This window comes from Canis lupus, chromosome 4 (genome assembly GCF_011100685.1).
Source record: "Canis lupus familiaris isolate Mischka breed German Shepherd chromosome 4, alternate assembly UU_Cfam_GSD_1.0, whole genome shotgun sequence".
NCBI classification, from domain to species: Eukaryota; Metazoa; Chordata; class Mammalia; order Carnivora; family Canidae; genus Canis; species Canis lupus.
Window position 1 is genome coordinate 88,031,107 of NC_049225.1, and position 15,546 is coordinate 88,046,652.

Genomic DNA, 15,546 nt, shown 5'->3' on the forward strand with positions numbered 1-15,546 from the left:
GGTCCTATTTTAGAGCAAGGCTGTAATTTCTCCTGAGGGCAACGTACAGAGTTTCTTAGAGTCTGTCTAGAGTTTGGTGACGGACCGTACTGTGAGCCAGAAAACCTGTACGGTTGAAAGAAGTTTATAAACCCTTCTCACCAAAAGTGTTTTAAGCACAAAGATAGATTAATTAAAGTGTTTTAAGTGCTTAAAACACTTAAGCACAAAGATAGATTAATTAATCGACTTTTTTCTCTTAAGCGACTGACCCGCAGACCGTGCCCTGCGTAGGGGCTGGCTGGGCTCAGCAGCAGGATGGGGGCCTCGCTTGTGCAGGGGACTCTCCGCTTGTGCAGTTCACACAGACAGGACGGGGGTTTTCTTGCGTGCCTGTGGACATCGTAGTCTGGGGAGGGACATCATGGCCGCGTGCGCGGAGCTCACACGGGTCTCTTGCCCCGGCTTTGCTCCCTTTCAGGGCACGCTGGACGTGGGGCTGATTGATTCTGTGTGCGCCTCCTGACAGCCCCGAGAGGTAAGTTTGGATGTGACTCTAACGAGCAGCCCCCCTGCCTCCATAGGTCTCAGGCTCCTGGGCCGTGAGCCAATTCTGAGCTGCAGGTGGCCTGCTCCATCCCAGGCTGCGTTCCCTGTGGCCAGTTTTGTGTCCTCGGGAAGTTCTCCTCTCTGGGTACCTTCGGGATGTTGGGGAAGGGGACAGTGAGAAACACTCACACCGGAGGAATATTCTCCATCTGGGTACAGGGGTAAACCCAGACTGCCTAGAGGAAGACCACGCCTGCGCAGGAAAACAGTATTCAACATGGGGAGGGTGCCCTTCCCCTTCTAGACTCAGTGATGAACTTGAAGAGGGCTCTGGTGGCAACGTCGACATAGGACACTGATGAACCCACAGACGCTCTTCCCTGACGTCCCCACCTTATCCGTGCCCTTGCACCAGCGTGTTTCGAAGGCAGATGGCCTCAGGAGTCTGTACCACTGACCTTTGTCTTCATCGTCTCTATTTTCCTTTGCTGCTGTTTGAATTCTGAGTAAGAATGAAAATTGGCTGCTGCCTTCAGGAACGCAGCTTTAGAAAGTCAGTGGAGACGTATTCCTACTCACAACGAAAACAGCGCCTAGCAGGCAGAATGACCTGGAGTCTCCATCGGGCCACTGACCAAGGCCCCTCGGAACCCCAGACCCATCGCCTGGTGTCACCCCGCCCCACCCCGCACCTGGTTCGGGGGCCTTGACAAGTGTGTGTTGTCAGTAGTCGTGCAGATGTCATTCTGACAGTCAGGTTCTAGCCATATCGACCTGTGTCTCCCTCAGTCTCCTCTGCTCCGGCAGGCTGGGCACATGAGGATCCACGTGTAGGACCTTCCATCCCCGCCTCGGCCCCTCTCTCCCTCCAGTGGCCGTCCTTCTCCCGTCAGCTTTAGAAAAGTCTCTTACTTCTAAGGAGCACCTGTCTGCCTACTCCAGTCCTGGGAATCTTGCTTTTTCTCGACCTTCTGCAGCACTTAGCTACAGTCAGCAGTCGAGCACCTGCAAGAAATCGTTCACCGTCATTAGTTTGAGTGGTTTGATGCAGGACCGCCCAGGAGCAGGAGCCCAGGACCGATGCAGGGCATTGCCAGGCCAAAGGGAGGAGGGAGAAAGTGCATTTCCATCATTCCCTGATCCCCGACTGGGAAATGAGCCTCTGTGAGACCGCTGTGCAAACACGGCCCAGGGTGGCTTTGGTAGCAGGCGTCAGCCATCGTGTCAGATGTTCCATGCTCCCCCACTGCCAATGTCCTCTTACTGCTGCCCGACGTTGCACGCCCGCCCCTCGGCAGCACCATCCCAGGCAGGACCCAGGGGCAGGAAGAAAGTTACTTTGGAGAGGCGCCCAAAAGGATTTCCCTGCACCGTCTCCTTATTTAGCAACCCCGGCCCTCTCCACCCCCCAAACCCAGTGTCATCCGGAAAGTTTTGCATGAGGCAGTGTTTCCCCTTGGAGGGCCTCCAGAGTGTGTTGCTCCAAGTGTAAGGGTCAGTGATGCATAAAGCAGCTCCTGCGGGAGTGGGCGACATCTGCCTGGGCCTGAGCCGCGAGCGGCACCGCGGTTTTTAACCCCTGTGACCCTTGAGCCAGGAGACCGGCGTCTGGGTCTCAGTTCGAACGGCTGGTGCCGCCAGTCGAGTTAAGGCTGTTTGCTTCCTTCTCGCCCCGTTGCGCAGACCCAACTCGTTTGTGATCATCACGGCCAACCGGGTGCTCCACTGCAACGCTGACACGCCAGAGGAGATGCATCACTGGATAACCCTGCTGCAGAGATCCAAGGGCGACACCAGAGTGGAAGGCCAGGAGTTTATCGTGAGAGGTGACTGCTGCCATGCCTGGCTCAGTCCTGAAGCTCGGTTTCCCTTGGCAGGGACCCTGTGGCGTCTCCCATGGGAGCAGTGTTTGTGAGAATTCGAGACTCCTGAAGTCGCTTTAAAAGAAAAAAAAATCACATGAGACGTGGCGGTGGCCCTTTCTAGCAAATATGTGGCAGCAGGACCCGCCTGTCAGTATCCTGCGGGCTACCTGCTGTTGGGTGTTTCCCTTCGTGGTTCTTATCGGACGCTTGAATCTTTGCAGGCTGGTTACACAAAGAAGGCAAGAACAGCCCGAAGATGTCTTCGCTGAAGCTCAAGAAGCGGTGGTTTGTGCTGACCCACAATTCCCTGGATTACTACAAGAGCTCCGAGAAGAATGCTCTGAAACTGGGCACGTTGGTCCTTAACAGCCTCTGCTCGGTGGTACCCCCGGACGAGAAGATCTTCAAGGAGACAGGTGAGGAGAGCGAGGGAATGAGCGTGCCCCCGCATGCCCCCGCGTGCCCCCCCAGCAGCTCACGTCTCGCCAATGCGCCCTCTGGAGCCCCGCGGGGTAGCTCAGTGCACACGGGCGGACAGCGGGGAACGGAGGGCCTGCCTCCCTGCGCTGCCCTGGATGCTCCCAGGACCGTGTCGGCTCTGGGCTCAGGGTTCCCAGCCTGGCACTGGGAGAGCCCTAACGCGGCCCCCAGAAGCTAAACCCTGGGTCCCCGGGGGCTCATGAACCTCGAGCAATGAAGAGCAGTCATGTTAGCGTAGTTTTTTCTTGTCTGAATCATGAAAATATTTCTGGATTGTTTTAGTTTTGTTGCTAGTTGTGATTTTGTGCTTTTTCTTTTTTATTTTTTTTTTAAATATCGCTCCTCTGTTCCAAATGCCCGCTTGTTTGTGGGCACACAGACTGCTTGCTTAGCAAGAGGGCTTCTCACAGGGGCGCTAAGGAAAGGAAATGTGACGGGAAGACAGAGGAACGAACGTCAGGGGCTGAGGCGCTCTCGCTCTGGTTCCAGAGCCGTGAAAGCGACTCTGTCTATGCCTGTTTTTCTTTCAGAGCAAATGGTAGCATTTCATATGTATACATATATGCAGTATATACAGCCACATATAGTTCAGAGCAAAGCAGACCGTTTTCTATGTATAATAAGATTTTATTCATTTATTTGATGAAGAGAGAGAGAGCACAAGCAGGGGGAGCGGCAGGCAGAGCGGGAGGCACGGGGCCTGACGTGGGGGTTCGACCCCAGGACCCGGGGACCCCGGGACCGTGACCTGAGCGGAAAGCAGACGGCTAACCCGGCAAGCCCCCGGCGCCCCCATTTATAGCTCTAAGCCTGGGTTTGCTGTTGGACCTGGTCCCCTCTGAGCTGTGAGCCCTCATGCGGTCGGGCATGTGGGTGCCTGGTGTGCTCAGGGATTGGGCGTGTACTCGTCGCAGAGGGCATGGGGTCCGAGGGTGCTGGGTGCTGGGTTCCTGGGCCGTGAGTGCCGGCCGTCCCCGGGGTTCACACGGCCGTCACACTGTGCCGCAGGCTACTGGAACATCACTGTGTACGGCCGCAAGCACTGCTACCGCCTGTACACCAAGCTGCTCAACGAGGCCACCAGGTGGTCCAGCGCCATCCAGAACGTGACGGACACCAAGGCCCCGATCGACACTCCCACCCAGCAGCTGATTCAGGACATCAAGGTAGGGGCCTGAGTCCCACCCTGGGAATCCAGACGTTGGCCAAGCTCCATTTTTATTCTATAATCAAAACTAACTTTAGATGACGTTCGTGTTGGAACGTCGCTGCTTTTAGAAATCTCATGCTGCAGTTTAGGTGAAGTTTTACAGTAAAGAAACCTCTTTGGGATCCCGGGGTGGCTCAGTGGTTTAGTGCCTGCCTTCGGCTCAGGATGTGACCCTGGGGTCCCGGGATCAAGTCCCACGTTGGGCTCCCTGCATGGAGCCTGCTTCTCCCTCTGCCTGGGTCTCTGCCTCTCTCTCTGTCTCTCAGAATAAATGAAATCTTTAAAAACAAACCTCGCCTCCGTGGGGCATCAAATATTGCTGCCGAGGCAAACCCGAGTGATGGGCCCTGTGGACAGAGGGAAGATGGCCTGAGGTGTGGGGCGTAGGCTCCTCACCTCAGGGTCAGGGTGTGATCTGTGCAGGCCACGACCTGCTGCGTCACACGTTCCCCTTCAGCCCTGGGTCGGGGACCTTCTGGGAACACCAGCAATTCTCTTACTGTACGGCTACTAGAGCACGTAAGTGGATTCGCAGCCTAGACTGTCTAGAGAACTCAACGCCTTTATCAGACACCTCCAAGCTCACAGGAAGCGTCCAAGTCTCTGGACCACCGTCGACCTGAAACTGTGATTTAAACTGTAATTTCCTTTTCATAAACATGAATCGCCCGGTGAGTCTACATTCAAGGAATAACTACACAGCAGCCATGCACGGGGAAGACCGCGCTTATTTTTCAGGAATGGAAACAGAATGCGGAGTATTGTGTTGCGCTGTTCACGCAGCTGGTCAGTCCCTGATGCAGAACCAGGTCATGGGGATCATCTTTACTGCCGTTCCTCTAAGTTACCCATCAGAGATTTTCCCAATACAAGGGAAAGGGCTGGAGCAGTGACAGAAAGGATCTGGGAATGATAGCAAGGCGGCGTTGACTGGTCCTCATCGGGGGCGTTAGCTCATCAGATCCAGGGGAGAGGCCCGACGCTGCTACGGGGGGCAGGCCTCGTATGTCATTTCTCTCGAATCCGGGTCTGCCCCTTGATTCCAAGGCGGGCTGTGTCCTGGGTGTTTGGAGCTGTTCTACTAGGTCATTTATTCTCCCAAGACTCCGCAGAGCTTTGCACAAGACCCAGGGTGCCGAATGCCAGCAACTTCCTGTCTAGCTCTAAAAAAATTTTTTTGAAGCTTTCTTTTGAGAAAGGAGTGAAAACACATCAGCTGAACTTTCTCTTCAAAGCTACATCTTACCTCTTCTTAGAGTCTCTAATTTGAAATCTGTCGTTAAAAGAGTGATAATATTTTCCAAATATGAAACAATCCTTTTTAAAAAATCAGGTTGCCCTAATTTAGTCCATATAAAATCATTGAAATAATTAAAGTTGAGGGGTTTCCCCCCCCCCTTTGGCTTTCAATCAGGTGTTATTAAAGAAGTTTCATAGTGGAAATTACCAGGATAGAATGATTCACTGCCCCTCCTTCAACTTTCCTGTTTATTTAACGTTCTAAAAGGAACTTTGCCTTCCTTGAATCCCAATTTAACATTTTAGGAGCATAAATACATGATGAATTTCCATGAAAGGAGCTCTTAAATTTCCAAAAAGAGAAGGCAGGCATGTTGAACAGTCTCAATAATAACCTATCACCAAGTATAATTTTCAGGTATACAGAAAATACACCTAAAGGACGAAAGCAGAATATATATTTTTATATGAATTACAGATAAAAAAAATACATGGTTTGGTTAAATGTTTGATGGCTAAATAGCAAAAAAAATCTTTAATTTTTTGAAATATATATAATCTCAGGGGGGTATTTTTTTTAATGTGGGAAAATATACGTGAAATGAAGAGGAAGGGTCGTGTGTAAGAAAAATGTGTGATTTGTCTTCAAACGCAGACTGTGGGTATCTTCATGCATGAATTTTTTTTTTAGAGAGATTTAAGAGAGGGAGAGAGCAAGAGGGACAGGGGAAGCAGACTCTCTGCTGAGCACAGAGCCCACAACCCTGAGCTCATGACCGGAGATCCAGAGTTGGACACTTCCCTAACCAGCCAGTGCCTGTGCTCACCACAGTCCTGAGGCTTCTGGATGCTTTGGACTCCGGGGAGTGCTCCTGCGTGGGGCGTCTGGGTAGCTCAGGTCACGGTCTCAGGGCTGTGAGCCCCAGCCCCACGGGGGCTCCGTGCGTGGAGCCAGCCTGACCTGCTCTCCCTCTCCCTCTGCCCCTCCCACCCGCTCATGCTCACTCACCTTCTGTCTAAAAAAAAAAAAAAGTTTAATTTTAAAAAACTAAAAAAACAAACAAACAAACAAAAAAACCACAAAAAAGAATACAGATGCTTCTGTGCTTGTACACACACGTTTCGGATGAGCTTGCATGCTCATTTGACTGGGTCCTCTGCTTCCAAGGAGAACTGCCTGAACTCCGACGTGGTGGAGCAGATTTACAAGCGGAACCCCATCCTCCGCCACACACACCACCCGCTGCACTCGCCGCTGCTGCCCCTTCCCTACGGAGACATAAACCTGAACCGTGAGTCCCCCGACCCCGTGCTCCCAGCGACGCTCTTCCGTCCTCCTGGTCACTCCTTAGCCGTGTCCCGTTGGCACTTGCTGTGTGCGCTGGTACAGGGATGGTCGAGCGAACAGAGCAATTCTAAAGGGAGTCAGGAAGCACCAGCCCTCCCTGTGAACTCAGAGCCACCTGAACGTACAGAGAGCCAGATGCTGAACACCTGACATTACAGATCTGGAACCTGCTTGGCCACAGACCAGCGCTCGGGTGGTCTGTGGGGTAAAATGGTTCAGTGGTGTACGCTGCCCACCTCTGTGTCCTGATGGTGTTGTTCCCCTGACGCAAAGGTTCGGGGAACGTCACTGTCCCCAGCCCTCCCTTTGTGTGCTGCTTAGTGTCCCCCTTGTGCAGACTTGGGTGTAAACACTTCTGTGTTCTGTCTCTACCCAGTGCTCAAGGACAAGGGCTACACGACCCTTCAGGATGAAGCCATCAAGATATTCAATTCCCTCCAGCAACTGGAATCCATGTCTGACCCCATTCCCATAATCCAAGGCATCCTGCAGACCGGGCATGACCTCCGACCTCTGCGAGACGAGCTGTATTGCCAGCTCATCAAGCAGACCAACAAAGTGCCCCATCCAGGCAGTGTGGGCAACCTGTGCAGCTGGCAGATCCTGACATGTCTCAGCTGCACCTTCCTGCCGAGCCGGGGGATCCTCAAGTACCTCCGCTTCCACCTGAGAAGGTAGGAGGTGGCCCAGGCAGCGCAGTCCCACAGGTGCCGTGGTGGGTCGTGGCTCAGAGGAGAGGCTGTGAGACAGAAGGCACCTGGTGTGGTCAGGGGCTCCAGGTCAGGCTGGTGGGTCCCTGGCACGGGTTACACAGGGGAGGCGTCCTCGTCCCCACGCCGAGCCACATGCAAGGCTGGCACTGGCACTGGGCCCCTGTCAGTGTGGTGTCCTGATGTTGATGATGTTGAGTACACGTAGTTACCGCTGCCTGTATGAGTGGACTGGGGGGACGCCTGGGTATTTTGATTCAGACCAAAACGGGTAGAAACACTGTGATTCAGACTCTGGTGAACTATGGAAAAACTGTTTTCGTCCGACGGAATGAGACGTGACTCCCAGCAGCACTGCGGCGGGGAGCTAGCTGGCATCAAGAGCTGCTCCCTGTTATGGCACTGGCTCTTTGGGAATTTTTTTTTTTGCTTTTAAACAAAACCTGCACAGGAGGGTCAGGCCCACTGGAGAGTGAGTGGTGTTTGCTCCGCGCCACAGGGGGCCTGGGCAGCTGAGGCTGGCAGCTGCCTGAAGCAGCCCAGCTCCCAGACGCCAGCCAGCCACAGTCTAGCAATTAACAGTGAAGTGTTTGTCTCCTAGGATACGGGAACAGTTTCCAGGAACTGAGATGGAAAAATACTCCCTCTTCATTTATGAATCGCTCAAGAAAACCAAATGCAGAGAGTTTGTGCCTTCCCGAGATGAAATAGAAGCCCTGATCCACAGGCAGGAGATGACGTCCACGGTGTACTGCCATGGTGGAGGCTCGTGCAAGATCACCATCAACTCCCACACAACAGCCGGCGAGGTGAGGGACGAGCCCCTGCGTTGCTGGTGCCGTCTGGTACCTAACTGCCAGAGCCTGTAAGTCCCGGAGGTGGCGCGTGGTCGGATGGCGACCGGGCAGCTCTGGGCTGCGTAGTGCAGCCACTCGGTAAACGAGGTGTGACCCACAACCAAACTCAGGTACAAAGAGGTAAAGATATGTATCAAAGATGAGTCGAGGCACAAAAATAAAGCTGGCGCTGAAACATCGGAGACCTAATCCTGCTGATGTGAGGAGCGGCCTTGTGGAGCTCACGTGCACGACACAGGTTTGCTGTAAGCATCTCCGTGTTAAGGGGCCTCTGATTGCCATACAAATATCTAGAAGGATGGGCTGGAGGTACACATTTCCTTTTTTTTTTTTTTTTAAACCTACGTTTAGCATTATAAAACAAATTGGGTAAAAGAAGGACTAAAACCCAGAAAAGCTTCCAGTGCGAAAAGAGGAAACATTGGTTGAAGCCATTGTTTCTTGGAAGTGGATGAATGTACCAGGATGAAAGACAGGGCTGCAGTTTCTGTGCACTTTTCCGACTGGTGTGGGTTTGCAAGAAATTTGCCCGGCATCTGTCTCTCCTCCGGTGGGCAAGACGCTCTGTGTTCTTTTTCACAAAGACCAGAGAAATCTGATTTCTCGAGAACACTGAAGAAACAGCCCCTTTGAGGTTCTAGGTGGCCACACAGTTCAAGGGGGCGTTGTGCGCTGTGCCCGCAGCCCTTGGGGTCTGGTGAAGGCACCCAGGACAGCGTGCTGGAAGCTCAAGGCCTCGGGGTGTCTTGCAGGTGGTGGAGAAGCTGATCAGAGGCCTCGCCATGGAGGACAGCAGGAACATGTTCTCCTTGTTTGAGTACAATGGGAGCGTCGATAAAGCCATCGAAAGCAGAACCATCGTAGCCGATGTGTTAGCAAAGTTTGAAAAGTAAGTTCCTTCTCCCTAAAGTGTCAGCAGATAAAATAAGTTAAGAGCAAGAGTTGAGGATCTGAATTTGCCATCTGTTTTAGCTTCAGTAGGCATTTGAGTTCCTTTAAAAAAAAAAAAAAGAAAAAAGATTTTATTTATTTGAGAGACAGAGAACATGGCAGGGAGCCCCATGTGGGGCTCAATCCCAGGACCCCAGGCCCCTGCCTGACCGTGCCCCCCAGACGTCCTGAGTTCCTGTTAATTTGTCATTGCTCCCTGCTGCTTTTCTTGATTCCTAAGTAAAGCCACGGTCTCAAATAGGCTCTAGCGCCCCATTGTGCTTCCCCACCCCCATTCCGAGGTCCCCGTTGTACACAGTGTCTTGGAATCTCCTGGTTCCAGGCTGCTTACGTGTCATTGGCTTCGAAACAGGGCTAGCCACAAGCAAACTCATACCCTCTTCAAGCTGCAGTTTATAGCTCTCGGACCTGTAATACATGATCCAGGACGTTCCCCTAAGTTCCCCTAAGAACACGAAAGATATTTCTGTTCCACGTGAGCGCAGCCTCCATACCGATCGTGTCAATTTTTGTAAGTATTTATTTGAGGGCTAGTAGAGGGAAGGAGGACGGAGCCCGTTTGTTCTACTTGGAGGGACTCCGCACGCGCTTCGCCGGGCCCCTCTGGCTGCGCACTTTGCAAATACGCGGTCAGCACAGTTTACCTGAGGGGGCCTGTGTGTTGCCTTAAAGTGGGGCCAGAGTGGAAGCATGACTTTCATTCTGGCCAAGTGCCCTAGTGAGGAACTCTGGTAGCCAGCTGCACCTTGCTCTGCACCCGCAGCCCCGGGACCTGGGCTCGCACAGACTGCGTCCTTGGAGCGAGCCCCCGGGGTCAGCGCCTCGTGGCACCGAAGGGCCATCCCTCCTCCTGCTTTCTGAGCCCCTCTTGCCTTCCGTCTTAGGCTGGCGGCCACATCGGAGGTGGGGGACCTGCCCTGGAAGTTCTACTTCAAGCTTTACTGCTTCCTGGACACGGACAACGTGCCAAAAGATAGCGTGGAATTTGCCTTTATGTTTGAACAGGTAGGAGGAGCTTTCCAAACGGATTCCTCGGCAGGGGAGCAGGGACAAATGCGCTCATAGGCCTCCTGAGTTGGTGGTTGGTGCCGAGGAGTGGGGCGCGCATGCAGGGGGCGGCTGCACCCAGAACTGCCCTAGCGGGGGTTGGGGAAGAGATTGGGGGGTAACACGTGTGCCAGATGCTCTCTGTGCTGCGGGGAGGTGAAGTCAGGTGAAGGGGGTGAGGGCACAGCAAGTGGGGCTGGGGCGAGTGCGCCCTGACCCTGCGGCCTACCCCATTCAGGCACATGAGGCCGTCATCCGCGGCCACTACCCGGCCCCCGAGGAGAACCTCCAGGTCCTGGCGGCCCTGCGGCTGCAGTACCTGCAGGGCGACTACTCGCCGCACGCCTCGCTGCCGCCCCTCGAGGACGTTTACTCCCTGCAGAGGCTCAAGGCCCGCATCAGCCAGGCCACCAAGACCTTCACCCCCTGTGAGCGGCTGGAGAAGAGGCGGACGAGCTTCCTGGAGGGGACGCTGAGGCGGAGCTTCCGCACGGGCTCCGTCGTCCGGCAGAAGGTAGAGGAGGAGCAGATGCTGGACATGTGGATTAAGGAGGAGGTGTCCTCGGCCCGGGCCAGCATCGTGGATAAATGGAAGAAGCTGCAGGGGGTGGGCCAGGAGCAGGCCATGGCCAAGTACATGGCCTTGATCAAGGAGTGGCCGGGCTACGGGTCAACGCTCTTCGACGTGGAGGTGAGGACCAACCGCCCCTCGCTCCTCCGGTGCACTGGGCTGACTGCGCATGTGCGCGGGGGGGCGGCCCAGGGTGTAGGGCTGGGGGTGGGAGGGCGGCCCAGGGCAGGGAGCAAGGCGGGGCCTAGGTGCTCTTGCCCCTGTGGTCAGAGCCCCCCCCCCCCCACCCAGTTTTCCTCCCCCGCAGTGGAGGATTTCATGGTATCAGGAGTGCACGGAAAGTTCAGGGCTCACGGTAACTTCCTTCTTTGGAAGCAACAGGTAGACCCAATCAGAAAGTGCTGGTGAAAATCAGCTTTTAAAATCTAAAAAAATATTTTTGAGCCATGTACATGAAATCAGTGACTCTGGATACCGTTGACCCTTGAACACTGTGAGGGCTGGAAATCTGCGAGTCGGCCGCGACTGCCTGCGGGGTGACTTAGGCCTGCACCGCCCTGCCAGCGACCCATTTAGCCTGTTGCGTGTTCCGTGCTTACTGTAAAGCTGGAGAAGAGAAAATACTGAGAGTCCCAAGGAAGAGGAAATACAGCCTCTACTGTATTTCTAAAAAAAAGACCAACCCGCACGTAAGGGACCCACGGAGTTCGGCCCCAGGGTGTTCACGGGTCCACTGTACCTGGAGTTTACATTTGGTTGTCCCCGTGAATCTCTGTCCGAGGAAGGATTTGTGTCACAAACGGGATTTGGCCACGAGCAGGACCTGCTGTGATGACTCCTCCCCGGGTGTTAAGCAGCCCCTTTACTGACAGCAGGTCCTCCAGCACTCCTGCCTCTAGATGGAGGCCTGGCAGCGTGCGCCCCGACCCCTGCCGCCTTCACCAGGACGACTTGCTGGAACGCGGCGGCCTTCCTTCCTTCCTTCCTCTGGCTGCTTTCACACAAGAACGGCAGCATTGAGTAGACGGGACAGGGACCACGTGGCCCCCAAAACCTAAACTATGATTCCCTGTCCCTTGACGGGTAGGCTTGCCGGCCCGGCCAGAGGAGCTTCCGGCTGTCTTAGCACAATCCCCTTCAGCATGTTCGGTTCCGATGGCTTTTAGCTGAGCCTCTGTAGAAACCTAACCACTGATGATCACGTATCCCGAGACCCCGTCGTGGCTTCTCATCGGACACTGGTTGCTTGGCGGGTTCAGTGTGGTTTGTTTTGAGGTATAAATGAGACGCTTTGTGCAACACGTCCTGTGTGGTGTCCCTGCCCCTGTCCCTGCCGCCGTACGGGGTGCTCCTCCCCACGTCGGGGCCTTGTTTCCTTTCCAACACCAATCCACACAGGGAAGCCTGTCGCTCCTCCAGGGACTTTCCTCTCCCCTCTGCTCGAGGGAGGTCTCCACGGCCTCTTGTCAAGGAGCCAAACGGCTCAGCATGGAGGGATTTGGAGGATTTTCCTCTGATCCTACCTACATTTTTGTGTTTGGAAAGGATCGGAGGCCGAGCTAGGGAGGGGACGTGGGCTCGGGCTGCCGGGTTTGCTGGGGAGCCGTGGTCACCCTCCCTAGCCCGGCATCTCTGGGAGCTCCCTGGATGATGGGTAGAGGAAGGTCTCCACAGGTGCGATGTTAGGAGTCACCTGCTGGTCGACCCACCTTGGGCGTTAGGGAAACCTAGTCAGAAACCCGCCAGCACATCCCGGGAGGGAGCCCACGCCCTCTATCCGTCCCCGGCACAGGACACACGTGGGTGTGCCTGGCCTTCCGCACAGAGGGCCTGACTCCGCCTCCCTGTTCTCTGCTTCTTGCTGCCCCTGGTGTCCCGCTCGTCCCCAGTGCAGGGAAGGCGGCTTCCCCCAGGACCTCTGGCTGGGCGTCAGCGCCGACGCAGTCTCCGTGTACAAGCGTGGGGAGGGCAGGCCGTTAGAGGTCTTCCAGTACGAGCACATCCTGTCTTTCGGGGCGCCGCTGGCAAACACGTACAAGATCGTGGTCGACGAGAGGGAGCTGCTCTTTGAAACCAGTGAGGTAAGGAGCGACCCGAGGGAACCCCCTGTGGCCCTGACAAGGGACCGGAGCGATGCCCCGTTTCTGGGCACCTGTTCTGCTTTAACACACGTGAAAGCTCAGCACGGCGGTCCCTCCCCGCTGAGCCTCCCGAGGCCCAAGCGGGATCACCCCAAGGGTCTTCTCTACTCTTGGGGCCAAGAAGCCTGATTCTCCTTTACCAGCGGGTCTCACTCGTTGGAGGAAGGGAACCGAGGCACACGTGGAAGATGTGTGCAGTGGGGCGAGACAGCCTTGTGCCAGTGAGGGCGCCAGCTGGCAGGAATAGGGGCAGCCACCCTGGGCGCTGCTGACTCTGGCTCACGGAATCACAGCCTCTGGAGGTGTAGGGTGTCCTCGTGATGGCCCATTAGGAAGCCAATTGAGGGACTCCACTCAGGGAGCTGCTGGCAGGCACAGGTGGATGCTGCTGTCATCACGGAGTAGGGCCGCGGCCACTATGCAGGAGGGGTGAGGCTGGCGGGCTGAGCAGTGACAGGCAGGCGTCCGGGCCTTGACCGGAGGGTCCCAGGCGCCAGCTGCCAGACTCGGTAGGCACCCGGCGACACGAGGGAGCCACCCTGGGGGTCTTTGGTTGTGCCTGACGGAATGACCGTGACTTTGCCAACAGACGTGGGGTGAGGTCAGGAGGGAGGAGGGACATGGAAGGCAGGGTCCCTGAAGGGGCAGGGGTGCAGGCCCCAGGGAGGGGCAGCGCCGGCGTCCCAGGAGCAGCTGCCCCCGGCGTGTGGACGGTGGGGACCCCGTGTGCACCAGCCAGTATTAAGTGGGGCTGGTGATGGCAGCGCCCGCGATAGGCTGGAGCCCTCGGTCGGGTGCAAGAGCCACCGGGCGTGCACACTGTATTCAGAAAAGCCACGCTTGGAGCAACAGGTGAGGGCCGCCAAGCTCTCGGTCCTGGACTCGGGCAGGCAGGTGGCCCTGGCACGGGGCCCTGGCGGGGACTCCGACCGCGTGCTGACTCTGCTTCCCCGGGCAGGTGGTGGACGTGGCCAAGCTCATGAAAGCCTATATCAGCATGATCGTGAAGAAACGCTACAGCACGTCGCGCTCCGTGAGCAGCCAGGGCAGCTCCAGGTGAAGGCCGCCTCAGCCGCCGTGTCTTCGTGTCTGGATGCGCCGCTCCTGGCCGCCGCCACCGCTGCCTCAGAGCCGGGGCACCTGGAAGCCCCTTGCCCGGGCAGGGGTCTCCGAGGGTCCTTCCGCCCCGTCCGTTTCCATGATCCCGTATTAAGCTGTCAACCTTAACAGCCCAGTTTCGAAAGCTTTACTACTCTTAGATGACACATGCCTTAAAATAGAGAGGACCCCCCCCCACCCCCGCTGCCGCCAAAGCAGCCAGAAGTGCCTTAGCTGTGCTACTGAAGGGAAGCACCCCCGGATGACTCAGGGGACACGTAGCCTGGGAGGGGGGTGTCGACCCCTCGATTCTGCACTAACCTCCCACCCGATTTCCCCGCTTTGAGGAAGGTGAGGGGGCGGCGAGGGGGGGAACAGAGGGAGCACAAGGGGACAGGACAGTTTAGTTGGAGCGCTGCTGGCAGCCTTCCTCGTGGACATATATTAACTTTTTTCTCTGTTTCCTCTTTCACGTCTGTGTGCTTGCCCCGCATGCATGTGTTCAAACTCATCACTTTAATCGTCTCATGAGCATTAAAAGCAAAGGGAAGAGGATGTGCAATGGTGTAAACAGTCTGTCTGTATATTTTAATAGTTGAGAGTTTTGCTCTTTGGTTGTGACTTTGTGAGGGGGTTTATTAACAGACCAGAGTCCTGGCTTTCCCTGTCTTTGCTGTACTTCGGGAACCACAGTTGACCCTGTTTTGTTTTACATGTAGCAAGGTCTGTGCCCTGTGTCTGCTGTATTGTGGACAGACAGGTGGCCCACGCAAGGAATTGTATTTATAACCACTCTGACTCCAACGCCGTCTTTAGAACCATTGGAAGTCATTTTGGAAGCTTTAGTTCCTAAAAGATTTAAGTTAAAAACCGTTTCTTTGAAGGTCAGTTTGTGTCGCTCCAGGTGGCTAATGACCACGTAGCCGTGCTGGGTCGGGTGGGGAAAGCTGCCTTCGCCAGGCATGTAACGCGCGAGCAAATCTCAACCCTGACCGTATGAATGCCTGAGACTTTAAGAAAATACATTTTATCCCAAGGTTATGATGGTAATCTGACGCAGTGCCTGTAAATAAATCGGCGTTTATGACCAGAAGAAAAATAATCTGGTCTTGGACTTTTATTTTTATATGGAAAAGTTGTAAAGACTCAGGCCAACTAAGTCCTGCCCACAAAGAAAAAACAATTGCCTTATCTCTCCGGGATCGCCATGAGAAGTCCTTGTTCGCTGGCTCCAGCACAGTCTGACAATAAAGGATCTCAGCCGTCGTGCAGTGTGTTTTCTTGATCGGGGTGATTCGAACACCTCGTGGGGTTTGGGTTTTGTGGTCGGTTTGGTTTTAATGCGTCTACGCTGCGTGTTCCCTAAGCTGACCAGCGGGTCTCAGGCGCGCAGACACCTCAACTGCTCGTTCAGACACACAGCAGGACGCCAGGGACGGAGAAGGTGACAGGATCCCGTGGAATCCGGAACGAAGGCCTTGCTGTGTTCAGGTCACATGGT

General features: G+C 55.1%; 1 protein-coding gene across 1 annotated transcript in view; it reads left to right on the plus strand.

The window, feature by feature from the left end:
- Positions 1-15,311, plus strand: part of MYO10 (myosin X) — a 195,514-nt gene extending 180,203 nt beyond the window's left edge. The window contains 13 exon segments of the mRNA XM_038535440.1: positions 461-502; positions 504-517; positions 2,212-2,354; positions 2,615-2,809; positions 3,882-4,039; positions 6,491-6,614; positions 7,047-7,344; positions 7,982-8,189; positions 8,990-9,126; positions 10,073-10,193; positions 10,474-10,926; positions 12,696-12,887; positions 13,906-15,311. Of these exon segments, the coding sequence (XP_038391368.1) occupies positions 461-502; positions 504-517; positions 2,212-2,354; positions 2,615-2,809; positions 3,882-4,039; positions 6,491-6,614; positions 7,047-7,344; positions 7,982-8,189; positions 8,990-9,126; positions 10,073-10,193; positions 10,474-10,926; positions 12,696-12,887; positions 13,906-14,007 (2,187 nt within the window). The 3' untranslated portion in view covers positions 14,008-15,311.
- Positions 15,312-15,546: the final 235 nt, after the last annotated feature.